Source organism: Adiantum capillus-veneris, chromosome 25 (genome assembly GCF_014529385.1).
Source record: "Adiantum capillus-veneris isolate H3 chromosome 25, ASM1452938v2, whole genome shotgun sequence".
NCBI lineage: Eukaryota > Viridiplantae > Streptophyta > Polypodiopsida > Polypodiales > Pteridaceae > Adiantum > Adiantum capillus-veneris.
This window is the reverse complement of record NC_140955.1, coordinates 47,253,291-47,273,743: the sequence shown is the minus strand read 5'-3', so window position 1 is coordinate 47,273,743 and position 20,453 is coordinate 47,253,291. Positions and strand designations below refer to the sequence as shown.

At 48.8% G+C, this 20,453-nt stretch overlaps 1 protein-coding gene across 1 annotated transcript; it reads right to left on the bottom strand.

Annotated features, from left to right (window-relative positions):
• Positions 1 to 1,833: 1,833 nt before the first annotated feature.
• On the bottom strand, positions 1,834 to 17,063 carry LOC147424834 (cinnamoyl-CoA reductase 1-like). The gene is made up of 4 exons (XM_086499995.1): positions 16,914 to 17,063; positions 9,516 to 9,660; positions 2,257 to 2,443; positions 1,834 to 1,978 (listed from the first exon to the last, which is right to left on the bottom strand). Exons 1-4 carry the CDS (start codon positions 17,061 to 17,063, stop codon positions 1,834 to 1,836), a joined length of 627 nt encoding a protein of 208 aa, XP_086356121.1.
• Positions 17,064 to 20,453: the final 3,390 nt, after the last annotated feature.

Sequence of the window (20,453 nt, the reverse complement as noted above, 5' to 3'; positions counted from 1 at the left end):
TAGATGCGCCTTGAACCCCGGACCTCCCACCCGGTAGTGCAACACCCTATCCAACCCACCTATCACGCGTCGTTCCAAGGATTGTGAGACCACGACTATAGAACCCCTCCCCCTCCCCCTGCGGATATCCGACGGTCCAAATCGCACCGCTCCGCTGATCACGCGCCCGTTGTCTTTGCTCCATGTCATATATAGACAAGGGGGGGCAAGGGCCGGCAAGGAGACCAACTAGAACCTTAGATTCTAGGCCAGCTTCAAGCTTTCTTATTTGGTAAGCAGGAAATGATAAGAGGGCTTACCTTAAGGGGTTGCTCTAGGCAGACCCCAGTAGGGCACATGCTAATTTCTTTGCTAAGAAGCCCTTGGGGGGTTAGATTGGAGGGCCCATCGGGATGGATTATAGCAACATCCGGATGCAAGCTTGGAACACCTTGGGGATGGTAGGGGTCAATGGTAGGGACGTCAAGAGGAAATCAAGGGGGGATTGGGGAAAATAAGGAACTACGCTAGCCGCAGACTAGCTCTAAGGTGAGATCTGTTTCTAGTTCTATGGCACTGCCTTAAGATGAAATCATTGCCATTTAAGAGTAGCAATCCTTGTCAGGTATACATGAGTTGCCAACCATGATCATTACCTAATTTGGCATCTAGAAAGTACAAAGTGTAGGAAACCCCCCGTTCTGTAAAATCCAGGAAAACATAAGAGTTTGTAAGAAGTGAATGAAAGGTTAACCTTAGAAATTGGTGAGTAGCAGGATGTGTGGTACTTTCAACCATTATGGCTGCCATCATGGCATGGGACTGTTGGGAGTTTAGACTTGCCATCTTTCAACGACGCACCACATGACTCTTGAGAAGCTTTACCAGGGATGAGCATACTCTGGAGGTGACAAGAGGCACTCTTCATCCTTGCAGCTTCTTTGATGTATGCTTGGAATAGGAGAAGGCATTAACATTAAACAAAGCAAGACATTAGTAAATACACACAATGCTACTACTGGGGGGCAACTTCCGGACTTCGACGGTGAAGCGGTGATGTCAATATTGAGAAGCTCAACTCGGTCTCCCATTAGCTCCAATGCCGAGGTCCAAGACTAGAAGCTCTCTGCCCAGCTCTAAACAGATTCCTCACTATTGCTCCTACATCATGAAAAAGATGCCAGTACCTCTCCCAGCTTTGAGCTAGTGACTAGCCAAAGAGCTAGTGACTGACTTCTCCACGACTAGTGCCATAGATACGAGTGAAGAATGCGCGAGGCCCCGCTCACCCTCTCGAAAGAAGTGTGTCCACCACATTTCAGCACAAAAGCTCAAAGTGTGCAAGTTGATGATCTCAGAGCCAATCACTTCAACTTGGTGCTCCTCACTCACAGCCAATTGCATTGCCAATGCATCAAATCTGATCCATTGCTGGACCTTCTGGAGATTAGAGATTTGTTCGTTGCTGGCATCTCTTCTGAACTGGGCCAGTGGAGAGAATAGAAACTTCTACAGGTCTGCCAGCGCCTCGCCTGAACCCACCTTCAAGCTCAGTAGGGATAATGGGTGCCAATTCAAAATTCCTTGAAAAAAGACTATTCCTCTTCCAAAAGAATATCTTTTTCCTCCACCCTTCCAGAAGAGCATTGTTTCTTCCTCCCAAGTTGGGGGATAATTACAGAATTTAAAGCTCTGCTTCACAAAAGGCGGCTTTTTTAGACATGCAAATTGAAAGTAGCAAACGAAAACTCGTAACTGAATGAGAGAGAGAGAGATGTAATCATAATTTTTTAATGTAATTTATATGCTAGTTGGTAGAATTTTCTTCAGATTGCTACATTTTTCAAGTGATATTCATGGAAGAAAGCCTTTCTCCTCCAAGCTTGAAACAGTGGATCGTATAATTTCATCACGAGGGGTGAACTTCAAACCGAGGCTCATCAACTTCTTGCCAGGGTTGGCACAACGAGCCAGTTTTGGATGTGTATTCTCATTGAACCTGCTTTTCACAGCTCACATTTAGATTTCGAAAACAGAGGATAGCAATCAAGTCACCTTACACACACTACTGTGCAATGACATCTTGAGTTCAATCCTCGTCGGATGGATCTTTGAGGTCCCTTGGGATTGTTCCTATGACGTTAAGACCTTTCTCTCTCCCTCTCTCTTTCTCAACACACTAACAAGCCGCCCGTATAGCTACCCAGGCCCAAACACAAAACCATCTCAACATCGAGAAATGCAAACAATGCCAAAATCTAAGGCTTGCAAGCACACCTGCTAACGTTGTATTGAGGATACATCTGTGCCACCTCTTCCACAAACTCATTGAAAGGAAAGATTTCCTGAGTACACAAATACCGACCCTTGGCGCGCGGACTTTCATAGAGCAAAATCTGGGCACGAGCGACATCCTTTACATACACGCAACCCAGCCAGGTAAGCTCCTGCAAGTCAGGATCCCCTAAAGAAAACAAAAAGTTGTGAGATACGAGTGGAAAATAATCATTGCAAAGCAACAAATGTCCTCCATTGATTGTCTAAACGCGCCAGAGCAGTAAATTTGCACGTAAAATAATGCGCCATGAGATCTGACGAATGCCATGGAGATCTCTTTTCACTTTTTTTTTTTTTTCCGAGAAAAAGATCCATTTATTAGTTAATGAAAACTGCCCATAGGGCTACATCCACCTCTGCAAGAGAGGGCTACAACAAGCATGATGGGGAGACTCTCCCAATGAAAAAACAGCATATATACAATGAGGCTAAATCAAGAGATGGGAGGAGGGAAGAGCCACACAGGTGGACAGTAGTGCCATCTGAGCACCCCCTATACTATGGTGTAGAAAGGCCCAGGGCGCCAGAGTCGTAGGAAAGCCTCGCAGCGCTCCCGCATGCGGTCGGAGCTACCCTGTAGTCCCTCAAGCTGTCCTCCAGCTCTAGCCAAAAGTCACGAACAGTCTCTGCTGGTGGCACAGGGCGAGCCTCAAAGATGCGGAAACAGCGGGCCCGCCAAATGAACCAAAGTGTCAGGCCACTGATGAGCTCCCAACACTCCTCTCTCTCACTGCACCACTCCTGTGGAGTAAGCTCTGTAGCAGGCTGGAGTGTAGGTCGCCCCCCCTGCATCACTATCATCCTGCTGGTGGAAGATAGCTCAAACTGAAGTGCCAAGCCCGTGAGGGTGGACCAAGCCGCTGCCCCCCAAGTGTACTGTCGAGCCGTGGAGAGCGCAAGCATCAGCCGAAGAACTCGTAGCCACACCTGTTGGGCCGAGGGACAGTCCCAAAGACGATGACGCTGACTCTCCACCAACTGGTCATAGGCTGCACATGCGGCCGAGAGACCACTATGCACAAGCCAGCTCCCGCTCCCTACTGCTGTGGCTCTGTGTGCAACCAGCCACTGAAACAGAGTGACGCGCCTCGGCTGTCTAGAGTCCCACAGCCTCTGCCAAAAGGCTGCCAAGAACTCGACTGTGAGGCCCTCCTTCTACCAATGACGTGTTGCAACGGGGCAGGCCTCTCTCTGTGCTGCAAGTATATGACGTCCAAGCCGAACAGTGTACTGAAAGAAGGGGACTCCTGGGCGGTCTGCAGAAGAGAAGGGGTCCCTCCATAGCCACTCACCAGGATCCCACTGTACTCGTGCCAGTGGACAACACTCCCAAGCCCATAGCCTCCAATGTCCAGTCTCAAGAGCTGCTGGGTCAGGGTCTATGACGCAAGTCCTCCCACAGATGCCCACAACTCGGATCCTCTGGAAACAGCACTCTGCTACCTGCGGGGCCTCTATGCAACTCGCTATAATCGCCCCCCACCGTGAAGCTCGAAGAACAGGGCTGGGACAGTCTCTGAGCAGGCCTTGACTGAAATGAGAACCTCCAGTCGTGTGAAGGCTCCCATCCACCGGGGTGCTACTGGCTCGAGAGGCGTGAGCCACTCAGCTGGAACTGACTCTGAGATGTCCTGACACATGCTCTGCACCCCTCTCATGCCCTGTAGCTGGAAACCCTGCACCTCCTCTGACAAACCTGTGAACTCTAGCCAGTCACCTAGAGAGCACGTTGGACCTGCTGCCATGGGACCCCAAGAAACATGAGGCCAACTCCCAACCAAGTGGCCTCTCTGAGTGCTAACCATGGGGTTCCAAACGAGGGGCTGTCGTAGGCGCTCCTCCGTGCACGTCGGTTGTCTCTGCTCTAGGCCACGCCGTAAGAGCTCCCAAGATCGAAGCAAACTCACAGCGAAGCGGTCCTCCAGTCTCCTGCTCAAACCAACTCGGTGCAGCTCTGTAAAGATCCATCTGGTCGAAGGTTGCCAAGGGCCTCCTGACTGAGGCACCCTGGCACGAAGCCTCTGCAGCAAGAACTCCTTCTAGGGCTCCTCACCTGGTAGAAGTCCTCTGACGACGAACTTCCCAAGAAGGGCTCTGCTCTTCTGTGCTGGATCAATGATCCCAAGCCCTCCCTGAGAACAAGTGTGATGACCGACCAAGCCACCTTGGCTCGGGCAATCTGAATGTCACGACCTCACCAAATGAAGTTCCTGATCAGCCTCTCTACCTGGCTGATACAAGAACTCCAGAAGATCCAGCAAGAAGTGATGTACCACATAGTCGCCAACAACACCTCGTTGGCAACTACTACTCTACCAGCCAGCGAAAGTCGTGCTGAGCTCCAATGTAACAGCGCTCTCCTGATGGATAGGAGAAGAGGAGCAATCTGCTGCTCGGGGGACAAGTCCAAACCAACCTGACAACCCAAGTACCGAACTGCAGTCCCTGGGGGAATCCACCTGAAACCCTCTCCTGGCATCCAATCTGGCACAGGAGCACTGCCAACCGAGCAAGCCACTGTCTTTCTCCAGTTGATCAGTGCGCCCGATGCACAGCAGAAGGTCTCCAAAGCCTGCGCACATCTGTGTAGATTGGCCTCCTGGCCCTCAAAGTACAAGGCTAAGTCGTCGGCAAACTCAGTGTCTAGAAGCTCATCTCCCCGTATAGGGAGTGCTAAGCCCCTCAGACCAACCTGTTGTGACACCAAAAATCTGCTCATCGCCTCCGCATAGAACAGAAAGAGAAAGGGGGCAAGAGGACAACTCTGTCTGACCGATCGTGTGAGCATGAAGTGCTCACCTCTACCTCCTGCCAAAAGCACCTGACTGTGAGCCTGTCTGTACAAAGCTGACACCCCTCTGATCCAAGCATCTGAGAAGCCCATCCTGCGTAGAGTGCCCTCTAGAAAGTCCCAGTCAACTCTGTCGTATGCCTTCTCAAAATCGAGAAGAAGAATCACAAGGTCCTCCCCACGGAGCCGTGCCAGGGCAGAAGCCTCCCAGAAAGTGAAGATGTTGTCAAGGATACTGCGTTCCTTGACAAAATCTGTCTGAGTCCCATGTATAAGGCTCTCCAAAAGTGGCTGAATCCTCAAACTCAAAGCCTTGGCAAGAATTTTGTAGGCTGAGTTGAGGATGGTGATGGGGCGCCACTGTCGAATCTCATCCAAGGAGCCACCCTCCTTTGGAATGAGGTAAATCAGGCCCTCACTCATGCTATCCGGCATCACTCCTGTGTGCAGAATGTACTGAAAGGCACTACAAAGATCTGGGCCAAGCAGGTCCCAGTACTCCAAGAAGAAGCTGGGAGTCAGCCCATCCTCATCTGGACAGCTACCACGAGGGAGGGCCCTAAGATCCGTGTGCAGCTCCTCAAGCTGAAGAGGCATCTCTAGCCTCTGGCGCATCTCCTCAGTCATAAAACAAGGCATTTGTGCCCAAACCTGCTCCCTACATGCATCCTACCGCTCTGATTGGGGCTCAGCCGACAGTAACTCACGGTAAAAGTCAGTAGCAACTGCACGCATATCCTCGGGCTCACAAACAACTGACCCATCGGGTCTCCTCAACTGATTGACCTTGGCATGCGAGTGCCGAGGTCCCACTGTCTCAAAAAAAGCACCAGTCACTCTGTCACCCACCTGAGTCCACTGAGATGCCTGTCGGTGAAAGGCAAACTCATGACGCCTCTCCTCTGTGCAAGCAAGCTCCTGTCGAGCCTGCTGTAACTGCTCCTCCAACCATGGACTGTCTGGATGCTTCTCTTGCATCCTCTATAGTGAAGCAATGCCTCGTCTAAGACGCTGCTCCTCCTCACTCGTTGCAGCCCGTCGAGCCAGAGACTCCTGGAGAAAAAAGTGGCTAAGCTGAGCTAGGCCTAAGGCCACTCTGTCTGCAGGTAGAGCCTAGCTGTCCATGCCCTCTGTCCAGAGAGCCTCTACCCTCTCTCTGAGTGCTGAGTCCAACAAGACCTGCTCTGGGATGCGAAGCATCTTGCTCCCACTCCTCTGCATGTCTGCCACTGTGAGGATCACTGGTGCATGGTCCGAGAAGGATGTCCCTGCCAGGATGCCCACTGATCCCCCCAAGTCACTGAAGTGGTCACTAGTGTAGAAGCGATCTATCCGCGATAGATTCACTCCTCCCACTCTGCGGTCCGATCTAGAGAAGGCAAGACTCTCTAGAGGCCTCACAAAGCCAGAGTGCTGCCATGTATCCGAGACCCTCAAAGTCATACACAACCTCTCCCAAGCTGCTACTCGACTCCATGCACAGTAGCATGGCTGTCTCCAATACTGTCAGAAGGGTCCTCCAACATGTTGAAGTCCCCTCTTACACACCAATGGTCAACCTGTGGCAAAGACTCAACAATCTGTGATCAAAACTCTGCACGAGCACTCGCCACATTGGGCGCATAGATGTTCAGGAAGCCCACAAGGCCACCCTGAACCTGCATAGTAATCCACTGAGCCCTGCCTGGCACAATAATCCCTCTGCCCACAATGGCCTGCTGCAATGAGTCCGCAATAGTCATACATACCCCACCCTGGATGCCTCCAGGTCCAAAAGCAGCTGACCAGAAGGTATCATATCGTCCACGCAAAATCTGACCACATCGCCGAATGCGGCTCTCAGACAGATGGTGCTCCTGAAGAATAAGGAGATCAATCTCTCCTCCCACAAGGAAACGCTGAAGCTCCTGACGCAATCGGCCCCACTGTCGCTAAAACTGGGGCCCACCTAGTCCCTGCACGTTCCACGAGACGATCCTTCTGGGGAGCGAGAGAGAACAGATGCTGCCGCAGCAGCAAGACGGGCTATCTTCGAGGCTGGCTTGGATGGGGAGTAATCCGCATCCGAGCGTCCTCTAGATAGGCGAGACTGCAGTGAGTGCCTAGCCCAAGCCCAAGCAGAGCGAGCCATGCATAAAGCAACCTCCTCTGTCCAGGAGTCCTCATGAATGTATACATAGCAAGGCAAACACTGCGTATTAGCAAAAAAGTACACCACAATGTGCCTACATCCTGATGAGTCTGGGGGTGTCACCGCAAACTTGGCCATTGGCCACAAAGTCTGCAGCAATTCTGTAACTCCAAGTTCTCCCATGTGGTGAAAGAACTCGAGAACCTGTGTATGCAACCATCCCACCACTGAGTCGAGGGACTACTTTGTCTCGGTCCTACCACAGAGGGGGAAGGAGAAACCAATTGCTGAGTCCAAGGCCTCTTTCCCCCTAGCGGCGAGAAACAAAGCATGGACCCTGAAGCAGGCTGCCTCGTGGTCTACTACGGAATCGCCGAGAAAGCGAGTGAACCCGTAGTCGAAGAGATCCCAGCCGCGTCGGAGGTCAATGCTTGTCAGACCACGAGGGATAGCTGCAAGGGAAGATGTCTGAATCTGCAAAGGGGGCCGCAAGAAGGGCTGACCCTCTCTCGCTAGGCGACTCGTGGCAAAGGTGCTGCCAAGAGATCTCCTAGCCTCCGGCGAGGGACCAGTCTCCTGAGTCGACTGTGGAACTGGAGCAGGAGGGGGGGGAGAAGGAGTTGGGGGGGGCGGAGGGGAGGAAAAGCGGGTGGGGTGACAGAGGTAAAGAGGCGAGGTGGGGAGTGGACGGGAGCAGAGGGCGGGGGGGAGGATGAGGAGGAGGAGGGGAACTCTGAAGGGGGGGCGGATGGCAAGGGTGAAGCGGAGGTGGAGGCTGGCGTAGGGGGCTCCTCCTGCTCAAGAGGACCAAAGCGGTTCCCCGTGGGAACCCACTGCTACTGAGTAGGCACTTGAGGGCCACTTTGAGTGCCAGGCTGTCGCTGTGGCCCCTGGCGTCGACGGCCACGGGCCTGCTGCCACCCCTCCTCCGCTGGAGCCCCAGGCTCGGAGGGTGGCTCTAAATCTGTGCGCTGTGCCACTGGTTGTGGCTACGGCCCAGCCTTGGCAGGCTGGGGTTGAGGCTGAGGTGCAGGTCGTGGCCTCCTCCGTGGACAGGCCTTCGCTAGGTGGCCCATCTGTCTGCAAATGAAGCACTGGTTCGGGAGACCCGAGTACTCCACACTCTGTCTAAACCAACCCCCACTCACCCGAGGCAGAAGGATGACCTTCGGGAGCGTGTGGGTATGTCTGACCAAAACTCGAACTGAGGGGATGCCAGCCGCCTTGGCAGCTACTGAGGCTGCCGTACGAGGTGACTCCAGGACAGACCCGATCGCGGAGCCAATCCTGGAGAGAAGTGGTAGGTACTCCCTCCGTAAACCCGGAAAGCAGACTGAGATGGGGATGTCTGCATCCTCTACTAGCACATCCGAAGTCGGGTCAAAACCATGTCGCCACTGTCGAAAGTGGGCACGTGATGCTCGGATGGCCAGTGGACTCATAGCTATGACCTTGGAAGCCATCTCGGAGGTCTCGAACTCGATCTGGTAGTACCCCCGTCCGAGAATCTGGACATCCAAGATCTTGCCCACCTCTGCGAGAAGGCGGGCCTGGAGAAGGTCTCGCAGCTCTCCTCTGCTAGGACGGGTGCCGAGAATTTTGCAGATGACCGCGCCTGCAAACGCTCGACCTCAGCGGCTAGGCTCGCTTGCTCTGTCGGCGAGAGAGCAAGTGGAATGGTGGGCTCAGTGGGGTCGGGCGAGGGGGCTTCGGATGAGTCCCTCTGTGGCGGAGCTGGAGCCTCCATCTGTGTCTACTGCTATGGCGAAGAAGCGGACGGTGAAGAGACTCTGCAACCGAGCACGCCGAGCACTGTCCGAAGAAATAGTGTTGCAGAGCCAAGTGCAGGAACCTTCAGGAATGAAAAAGACGGGGGGGGGAGGTAGGATAAGGCAGTGAGCGAGAAGTCAAGGGGCAGCGGGCAGGGGGGGGAATGGCGGCGCGAGAAGGGGGCAGCCGACGGGTAGGGGGGCAACGCGAGGTGAGGGCAGCGGGTTGCTGCGCGCAAGGGCAGGCGGGGCGGGCTGGGCTGATGCACGCGGGCGGGCGGGCTAGGCTGGGCAGATGTGCGCAAGGGCAGGCGGGGGACGGGAGGCAGCAAGGGGGGGGGGGAGCAGCAGTAGCGAGCCCGCAGATCTCTCGATATCGGCTTTTGAGATCTCTTTTCACTTAAGTGTACTTGTAAGAACAATGGCATCAGCAGTGCCCCTCTTCAACAATCGTTCAACAAAGGAAAAAGAAATGCAGCACAAAGCCAGAGCTTGCCCTACTGCCTACCTTTCAGAAGGTTGACATTCAGTCCGGGTGTCAACATTGGCCCAAGCACACACCCGGGATTGATTGCGACCACATCCAAGTGCAGCTCCTCCGCAACTTTCCACGCAGCTCTCTCAGCTAGCATCTTTGATAAAGAATACCAAGCCTGCAATCAAGTCACTAGTGAGCACAAAATGTTCGGAATATTTCCGAGGGACAACCAGTTTGCTCTTTTTGTTAAGGAGTTGGCTTCTCCTTTCGGCTCTTTTGATCAGGGAGTTGGCTTCTCCTTTCGGCTCTTTTGATCAAGGAGTTGGCTTCTCCTTTTGTCCAGATCGGAACTCTTGATATTCCGGCGTAGTAAAATTAGCCATCACACCGAGACCGCACTGATCTTCCACAGGTGTCTTGATGCACTAAAATTACATACCCAGGCAATCTCATCCAATTAGGAATATTCAATGATTGGCACATCACAATGCAACACAAATGCTCACATATGCATGTTACAAGACACAACAAACAGCGCCGTTGAGCACTTCCCCGAGACAAACGGTCTACAATATGAAGCTACTGAACGACTATCTCGTCACCCCCCCCCCCCCCCCCACCACAAATAACCTAAAAAGGTCCGGGCCATGAGCTTAGAGGACTGTACAACCAAACGCTTCCCAGACTGCAATCTACGTCGCTTCGAGGTTCAAGCATACAACCAAACGCTTCCTAGGCATCGGCCTACGTCGTTCGGAGGTTTTCTAGCATACAACGGAACGCTCCACAGACATCGGCCTGCGTCATTGCGAGGTTTTCAAACATACAACAAACGCTCCCCAAGCATCGGCTTGCGTCATTCCGAGGTTTTCAAACATACAACGAAACGCTCCCCATGCATCGGCATGCGTCGTTCCAAGGTTCAAACAAATACCAAAACAATATTTTCACTTCTCCACCCAGGAGTAAAATCACCAATCAATGAAACCAGTATTAAAACCAGAGTCAAACAGGTCAAATCGGCATCAAGACAGGTTCAAAACAGATATCATCCATTTCAAACAAATTTCAAACAAGATCACCAAACAAGTTCTCAAACAAAACTCAAACTTAAAAAGCAATCTCGACATCAATCGAGCTCAAAAAGTCGACTGACTTTCCATCCTGAAACTTGCACCAAAAATTAGGGTTAGGTTCTTTCCATAAGGTCGTAGCTGACCGCACCATGGTCCATAATCTCTTGGACAGAGTGTTCCTATGGCGGTGATGATAGTCCCACGACATAGCAGTCGCCTCGAACCTCCGAGGTTATCAACAAGAGACACGTGCTGAGAGATGTTTAGAAATTTCAAATTATAATCTGCTAGGGTTTCCATGGCAAGCATTTCAGGATACCCCACTCTACCAGAAGTTGCACTCCAAGGGAACCATATAACTTCGGGCAAAAATTTTCTTGAAAGCTTGCCAAGTCCTTGGAGTGTGCGGCTTGGTAGTTATAGACATCAACATCTGCATGGCACTGCTTTTGAGAAAAGCAGTGACTTGAAACAAATCTGGATCCTTCTCTTGCAAGTGATCTTTATGGCTTATGCCCTGTAAGACATGAGCGGTGAAGACGGGAGCGCACCCGCCCGATGCGCTATATACGAAGGGTGGGAGTGGCTAATAAGTCCGGGGTCGAGACCCGAGACACTTCAAATAAAATTCCATTAGTCTCTGGTTTGCTTTGTCTGCTCTTTGGTAGGACCGGTATGCTTTCAGAAAAGATGCTCTGATACCACTATCAAAGGACGGGCACCACATGCCAATAGAAAGAACAATTGAGCAGACTTTTAGCACTTCAATAACAAGTGAACTGAGAGAGAGAGAGAGAGAGAGAGAGAGAGAGACGGCACGCGACACGGAGTGGTGGAATGCCATCCCAGAGAGTATTGGCCCCAAACCTTGGCGTCCCTTTCGGTATTTCTTTATATTGCATCAACATAGTACAAGCCGGTACCTTCTCAAGGAAGCATGCCAAAGAATGAGCCCTTCGCACATTTTTAAAGGCCCTTGGCCTATGAAAAGCAGCTTACATGAAAAGCCTTCAAACTCAAAAGCATCTGGTCCAAAAGCAATGCCAAAAAGCTACTAGCGTAAATCATGGAATTCCGTACAACTGCCACGTCAGCAGTCAGCGTAAAACGCGAAAATCCCTATAGACTGCCACGTCGTCAGTCAGCGAAAAATCAGGGTTTTTCATATAGCTGCCACGTCATCAATCAGCGAAAAATCAAGGTTTTCTGTACAGCTACCACGTCATCAAAGTCTACGCTTTGTGTGAGGGTCCAACTTTATTTTAATTCCTTTATGTCACTTGGGCCCCATCGGACGGGGCCCGATAAGTTGGTAGGACTTCTTCTTTTGCTGTTGCTACTTCTTCTTAGGGTTTAGGCCCCTCGGCCATGATTTGCAAGTTGGCTCCATTCTTCAAGGCTTGGCACGTCAACAGTTTGTGACACAAGGGACTTTTTATTTCCCTGTGGCTCATTCAAGAGTACGAACGTGACGTATTACCGCCTGGAATCATCTTCGGATTGCCAAGGCAGATACTCTGGATACTTATTGTGAGAAATTTTTGGGATTTTTTTCTACCTGCCTCATCCTTTTCAAAGATAGAGTTTTAAATAGCAAAATCGCTCAATTTGTTGTGGACTTCCCAAAGAGATACGAGATTACTGCTTATTACAAAAAAATGAGTCCATCCAGCAACTGATGGGACATGCTAAGCAAAGGTTTGCTATGCATTCACGTAACTTGTCTTATCCAATAGAGCAACTTTCGGCAAATGATGGTGACGGAAGAAGAGGAAAGAAAGATACAAGATACACATCTCCAATTGATAGAAGAACATAAAACCGAATACCTCAAAACGGGGAAGTGCTTTGACTATGGGGAACAAGGATAAATATCTGCGCGGTGCCCCAAAAAGGCACAAGAATGAGAACGACCAACAGACTGAAAATAGAACTGGACGAGGAGATACTCGCTCCAGAACAGATACTGGATAGGAAACTGAAAGGGATACTGATGTGCTGACAGTATTCTGCTTTATGATTTTATGAATGAACAACTTTGAAATGGGAAATTCCTGAAGATGGCAGATTTATGTGTGAATTTAATATTTTTGGACGTCCTTGTTATTTATGTACAGATAATAGGTGAAATCGAGAATGAGATGGTGACAAATTTGCATATGAATGCAATTGGGAGCAATGACGGCTCAAAAATGAACCCAATCACGATTTAAGATAAGAATCATAAATTTTGAATGATAATTAATGAATGACGATGAATGATTCTAGAATGAGATGACCGGATAATATGGTGAGCGCATAGATGGCTACACAAGACTTCTGAATGAATGAGATGACTAGACTGAATGAATGAAACACTCTGTTCAATATAAACTCAGTGTGTGACTTGTGAACTGGAATTCCCGGAAATGAACCTGATCTTTGAGTACTCACTCATGTGATTGTGTTTGAGTGCAGGATTGAAGGACAAAATGATAGTAGCATTTTGGTCTCGAGAATATATGGACATGATCGCAATAAGAATAAGTTGATCCGATTGTCACAAGACGGACACCACGTGCCAATAGAAAAGAACAAACTGAACAGACTTTTAGCACTTCAATAACAACTGAACTGAGAGAGAGAGAGAGAGAGAGAGAGAGAGAGAGAGAGAGAGAGAGAGAGACGACACGCGACACGAAGTGGCGGAATTCCACCCCAGAGAGTATTGGCCCCAAACCTTGGCGCCCCTTTCGGTATTTCTTTATATTGCATCAACACAGTATAAGCCGGTACTCCACGCTCTGCACCTTCTCCAGGAAGCATGCTAGAGAATGAGCCCTAGCCTCATATTTAAATGTTAGGTGCAACGGAATGATTGTTTGCGCTTTGCTCAAGATGAGTGCTCCGAACTGTGCTCAAGGTTCCTTTTGTTCTTATGGAAGGTAGAGCCTTCCATTCTTAATGAGAGAATGCTATGATCACAAACAAAGTGAATGGACACTGTGTGTGCAAGTGTATGAGATTGAGAGATAGAGAGAGAAGAGAGATACGACACCAGAGACGTTGTAAAACCCTCCTCCGAAGGCCCCACTCTCGTCGGCGAGAGTGGTCTACTTTTGATTGCACAAAGTGGTACAATGCGTATGCAATGGACTGATGCAATTTGGGACTATGCTGATGACGACGACGACTTTAGGGCTGAAATCTGAGGTCTTCTATCTGCTGAATTTCGGGACTGTTTCGGTGGCTGAAAATGACTGTTCTGGCTGCGTTTTCAGGGTGTATCTGCAACCAATTAGGCTGAATCTGCTGCGTTTTTATGGGCTGCTGAGTTTGCGTTTTTGTCTGCTGAAAATGAAAAACGCTGATGCCTTCCTGTTGCTAGCAAAAACGCTAGGCTGATCTGGTGCTGAAATCCAAAAACGTTGAAGCTCTTGCTAGTGTTAGTGAAATGCTGATGCTTATGGTGTGCTGGCAATGATGCACAGATGAAAACGCTAGGGCTTTGTGTTGATGGCGATGAAGCAATGCTGATACGCCGGATCTTGGGGAAGTACTGCTGGGAAAACCAAAAACGCTAGCCACAGGGGAGAGGTAGCGCCAAGGTTGGAGGTGTTCTGCGGGTTCTGTTGAGAAGTTGCCTGTTGAGCGGGAAGCTCTTGCTGCCTCTTCTGCCATTTAGTGCTAACTTGGGTTTGCTTACATATTAACTTAGCAAAATTGCCCTACCTACTTTTGTTGGAATGTCACTTAAAAATAATAAGTGAAAAATACCAAAAATAGGGAAAATAGGCTAAATGCACCGGAAAATTCCCCTGACTGAATCTGATGCATTCTGAAGGCGAATAGACTCACAAAAGTGCCACATCACTTTTCATCTAGATTGACTGGATTGACTGAACCCTGATCAAGCTGTAGCTTGTCCACGGACACATAGGGTTGGGATGTGTCACGTGACATTAAAGGCCCTAGGCCCCAAAAGCAGTTTTACATGAAAAGCCTTCATGCTCAAAAGCTTTTGGTCCAAAAGCAATGCCAAGAAGCTCCCAGCGTAATTTACGGAAATCCTTATAGCTGCCACGTCAACAATTAGCGCAAAATGCGGAAATCCGTACAGTTTGCCACGTCATCATGTCAGCGCAATTTTCGAAAATCCGTAGAATTTGCCACGTCAGCAAGCCCGCGTGAATTGCAGGTTCATCTTCTACTGCTTTTGCCTCTTCACTTAGGGTTTAGGCCTCTCGGCCATGATCTGCAAGTTGGCTCCATTCTTCAAGGCTTGACACGTCAGCAGTTTGTGACAATGCCCCTTCTTGAAAGAAAGTAATCGTCCGCGATTACAACATATCTGCAAAACAACTCAAGTTAGCTTAAAAATTTCCGGGACAATCCGAGGGACAATCAGTTCGCTCTTTTTGTTAAGGAGTTAGATTCTCCTTTCGGCTCTTTTGATCAAGGAGTTGGCTTCTCCTTTCGTCCAAATCGGAACTCTTGATATTCCGGCGTAGTAAAATTAGCCATCACACCCAGACCATACTGATCTTCCACGGCTGTCTTGATGCACTAAAATTACATTCCCATGCAATCTCATCCAATTAGGAATATTCAGTGGTTGGCACATCACAATGCAGCACAAATGCTCACATATACATGTTACAAGACATAGAAACATAAAGCCGCCGATGAACACTCCTCCCGCATAACCTAACAAGGTCCGGGCCTGGAGCTATCCAACGACTCCCTTATCACTCCTCTCGCATAACCTAAAACGGTCCGGGCCGGGAGATGTAGAGGCCTTTTACAACCAAACGCCCCCCTGATCGCAGCCTGCGTCATTTGGAGGTGCTGAGAGTAACTACTGCTCACACTTCTTTACACTCCTCCCGCATAACCATCCAGGTCCGGGCCGGGAGTCACCCCGTAAATAACCACAAGGGTCCGGGCCATAAGTAAAAACAACACTTTTCAATCATTCAATACTCCCCCCGTAAATCACCACAAGGGTCCGGGCCATGAGTATGAACAAGCATTCTCAAACATCATTTCTCACTACTCCACCCGGAAGTAAAATCACCAATCATTGAAACCAGTATTAAAACCAGAGTCAAACAATTCAAATCAGCACCAAGACAGGTTCAAAACAGATACCATCCATTTCAAACAAAAATCCAAACAGGATCACCAGCAAGTTCTCAAACAGATTTCAAACTTAAAAAGAAATCTCGACATCAGTCGAGCTCGAAAAGTCGATTGACTTTCCATCCTGAAACCTGCATCAAAAGAAATTAGGGTTAGGTTCATTCCAGAAGGTCGTAGCCAAGCACGGCATGGTCCATCAACTCTTGGACAAACAACGTTTCTTTGGCGGCGATGGTAATCCCAAGATAGCAATCGCACTGGACCTCCAAGGTCATCTGCTCATAAAGAGACATCTACTGAGAGATGTCGAGAAATTTCAAGTTATAATCTACTAGGGTTTCCATGGCAAGCATTTCAGGATACCGCACTCTACCAGAAGTTGCACTCCAAAGGAAGATGTCAGAAACCATATAATTTTGGGCAAAATTTTCTTGAAAGCTTGCCAAGTCCTTGGAAGTGTGCGGCTTGGTAGCTATAGATATCAACATCTGCATGACACTGCCTCTGAGAAAAACAGCAGCTCGAAACAAATCTTGGATCCTTCTCTTGTAAGTGATCTTAATGGCTTATGCCCTGTACGACATGAGCGATGAAGACGGGAGCGCACCTGATGCGCGATGAAGTAAGGGTGGAGTGGCTAATAAGTCCGGGGTCGGAGCACGAACCTAAAATTTCCAATGAACTTTGGAAGTGCGATCTTGCTCTGTTTGCTCTTTGGTAGGACCGGTATGCTTTCACAAAAGCAAACGCCTGATGCTCTGATACAACTGTCACAAGACGAGCACCACGTGCCAATAGAAAAAATAGACTGAACAGACTTTTAGCACTTCAATAACAACTGAACTGAGAGAGAAAGAGAGAGACGACACGCGACATAAAGTGGCAGAATCCCACCCTAGAGAGTATTGGCCCCAAACCTTGGCGCCCCTTTCGGTATTTCTTTATATTGCATCAACACAGTACAAGCCGGTACTTCACGCTCTGCACCTTCTCCAAGAAGCATGCCAGAGAATGAGCCCTAGCCTTATATTTAAAGGCCCTAGGCCCCAAAAGCAGTTTTACATGAAAAGCCTTCAAACTCAAAAGCTTTTGGTCCAAAAGCAATGCCAAAAAGCTGCCAACATAATTTACGGAAATCCGTACAGCTGCCACGTCAGCAGTCAACGCAAAACGTGGAAATCCGTACAGTCTGCCACGTCATCATGTCAGCGCAATTTTTGGAAATCCGTACAATCTGCCACGTCAGCAAGCCAGCGTGAATTGCAGGTTCATCTTCTGCTGCTTCTGCCTCTTCACTTAGGATTAAGGCCCGTCGACCATGATCTGCAAGTTGGCTCCATTCTTCAGGGCTTGACACATCAGCAATTTCTGACACCGACATCAGTGAGGTCCGGTGTGGATCTAGATTCGATTGCTAAACACGTTGCCAGGAATCATGGTCCTAGATCTGGATTGAAATAAAAAATGACTGCAGCATTTCAGTCCTGAGAATCTATGGATATGATCACAAAAAGAATTAGTTAATCTGACATCAATGAGGTCCGGTGTGGATCTAGATTCAATTCCTAAACACGTTGCCAAGAATCATGGTCCTAGATCTGGATGGATTTTATGTGATATGATTTGAACGTGATGTGAATGTTCAGTGACCGTCGACTTTGTGCAAGTGCTGTATTTGTGCCGTCTAGTGCGTCACTACTTAGAGTCGGTGTCTACTAAACTGGTTTATGGCTAATGTCTAATTCTGCAACAGTAATTGAGAGCGATTACAATTCTTTCAAGAGGGAGGGGAATGTCACAAACTGATGACATGGCAACTGATGACGTGGCAGAACCGTACGGAAGCCTCGCAAATTGCATTGACATGCTGACGTGATAGCAGTACGGATTTCCGCGTTTTGCGCTAGTTGGTGCTAACATGACAAGCTGTACGGATTTTCATGATTCACGCTGGTAGTTTTTTGGGCCGATAGCTTTTAGTTTGCAGCTTTTCATGTAATTGCTTTTGAGTTTGAAGGCCAAGGGCCTATAAATATGAATTTAGGGCCACTCTTCCACTCAGTCTGCTGACCAGTAACTGAGCAGAGAGGACCCTTGGACTTTGTACTTTGCTCAAGCATTAATATAGAAATAAATATCGAAAGGGGCACCAAACTTTGGGGCCAACACCTCTAGGTACGAAACTACAGCAGACCGTGTCGACTCTATTTCTTAATGTGATAAAGATGTGACGTGTTGTAAGTGATTATCTCGTGTGTCATGCCAGATTCTCGACTTGGGATACCCAAGTTTGTTACATGCATAGCCCAATGTGATCCCAAGTTATTTTGTCTTTAGGTATTTACTTTACTTTTTTGTTAAATCTTGGGTAGGGCAATTTGCTATGGTGAGTATATAAGGTCCACCTTGCCCCCATTGTATAATCACTACTTCATTGCCCAGCTGGTTGGTTCATCTCTCTCTCTCTCTCTCTCTCTCTCTCTCTCTCTCTCTCTCTCTCTCTCTCTCTCTCTCTCTCTCTCTCTCTCTCTCTCTCTCTATGTGTGTGTGTAAGGTGCAGCGGAATGAATGTTTGAACTTTGCTCAAGATGAGTGCTCCGAACTGTGCTCAAGGGTTCCTTTTACTTACGGAAGGCAGAGCCTTCCGTTCCTTTAGTGAGAGAGTGCAATGGACACAAACAAAGAGATGAACACTGTGAATGAAGGTGCATGAGATTGAGAGATAGAGAAGAGAATACGACACCAGAGACGTTGTAAAACCCTCCTCCGAAGGCCCCACTCTCTATGGCAAGAGCGGTCTACTTATGATTGCACAAATCTCTACAATGCTTGGGATTGCCGACGATGTCGACGACAATGAGGACGACGACGAGACGGGCTGAAATCTGGAAACTCTAAGGGCTGAAATCTGCAAATCTTCTAGATCTGCTGAATTCTAACTCTATGTCGGGGACGATGTCAACGACGACGACGACGATGCGCTGAAAACGCAGATGCTGAAATCTGCGTTTTCCGGGCTGAATCTGCAAACTTCAATGGATCCCACCGTGTGGCGAGGAACTGCTGCTGGAAGGTGAGATCTGCGAGGTTCGGGACTTGTTTTGCGAGTGCTAAAGGCTGAAAACTGAAAACGCTGGTGGTTCTTGATGTTCCGTTGCGAAGATCTCCAGAATCGCTGAGGTTGTGCTGCAAACCAAAAACGCTAGGGCTGAAAAAGGTCCTGCTAACGCCGATTGTTCTGCAAATGCAAAACGCTAGGCTGATCTGCTGTGTCATGGTAACGCCGGGGCTGATCTGCTGTGCACAAAACGCCAAGGCTGATTTGATGCAAAAACGCTAGGTCTCTTGGGGGGTTCTGCTGAGGTGTCTGTTGAGCGTGTGCTCCTGCTGCCTCTTCTACCAATTAGTGCTAGTCTAGGATTGCTATATACAAACTTACTCAATTTGCCCTACCTACTGTCCAACAAAAGTCGCTTAAAAATAATAAGTCAAAAATGTAAAAAATAGGAAAAATAGGCTAAATGCACTGGAAAATTTCCCTGAAGGATTCTGATGGGAATGCTTATGATCATGCTGCGTGCAACCGAAGGATATGCATCTACTCTAAGTGTCTGGACATGCACGGTCTGCGAACAGACTCACAAAGGTGCCAGATCACTTCTAAATCTAGACTGATTGGACTGACTGAACCCTGATCATGATGTAGCTTGTCCTCGGACACATAGGGTTGGATGTGTCACGTGACATCCCCTCCTTTTCAAAGTGAGGTACTGATACCGAACTGTATGGCGTCGAGGGAGATCGCCAATAGCATCCGGAATCCTGGAAGAGACTCTTCACCGGCCCACTCTAATGTGTGGGTCATGCGGTACTTGAACTTCATAAAGGTCTGCAACGCTTGCTTCTTTGGGCCGCGCCGAGAGTGACCCAAAGTCTTCTGTGGCTCCTTTGATGCTTCAACTTCGTCGAGAGTCGTGCCTCTTTCTTCTTCAAGAATCTCCATGGCTAAAAATTCTTGAAACCACTTCCAACACAAAAACATGAACATACCTATTCCATGTAAAGTGACTGGAAAAAATCTTGTCTTCCTCAAAAACTGTGCATGCAATGTAGATGAACAAAGAGACGGAGTGTCAAACCGTTCACCACATACACGCAAACAATGAGATCCAATCTTTTCTTTCTAATCTAAATCAATCCACTGTGGCAATTCACAACAGAAATTCCCATGCTTGGTGCTCATACTTTCATCTGCTCTTTCTACAAATATGTCATGCCAAGGAAGAGACATGGAATGTGACTTCCGTGAATGCATACTTTTCAGCTTTTCATGAAAAATCCACATACATTTGTTAGGTGCAGCGGAATGAATGTTGTATTTTCTCAAGATTAGTGATCTTTATTGCTCAAGGTTCCTTTTAGTTCTTAGGGAAAGAGAGAGCTTTCCGTCTTATGGAGAGTGCTATGATCACGAACAAAGTAAGTGGATATTGTGCGTGCAAGTGAATGAGACTGAGAGAAGGAGAGAGAAGAGATACGACACCCGAGAGGTTGTAAAACCCTCCTCCGAAGGCCTCACTCTCGTCGGCGAGAGTGGTCTACTTTGATTGCACAAAGGTGTACAATGCGTATGCAATGGACTGATGCAATGCGACTATGCCTATGACGACGACGGTGATGACGACGGCGACTTAGGCTGAAATCTGTGATCTTCTTTATGCTGAATTTCTTGAACTGTTTCGAGGCTGAATTGGTCTACTTCTATCTGATG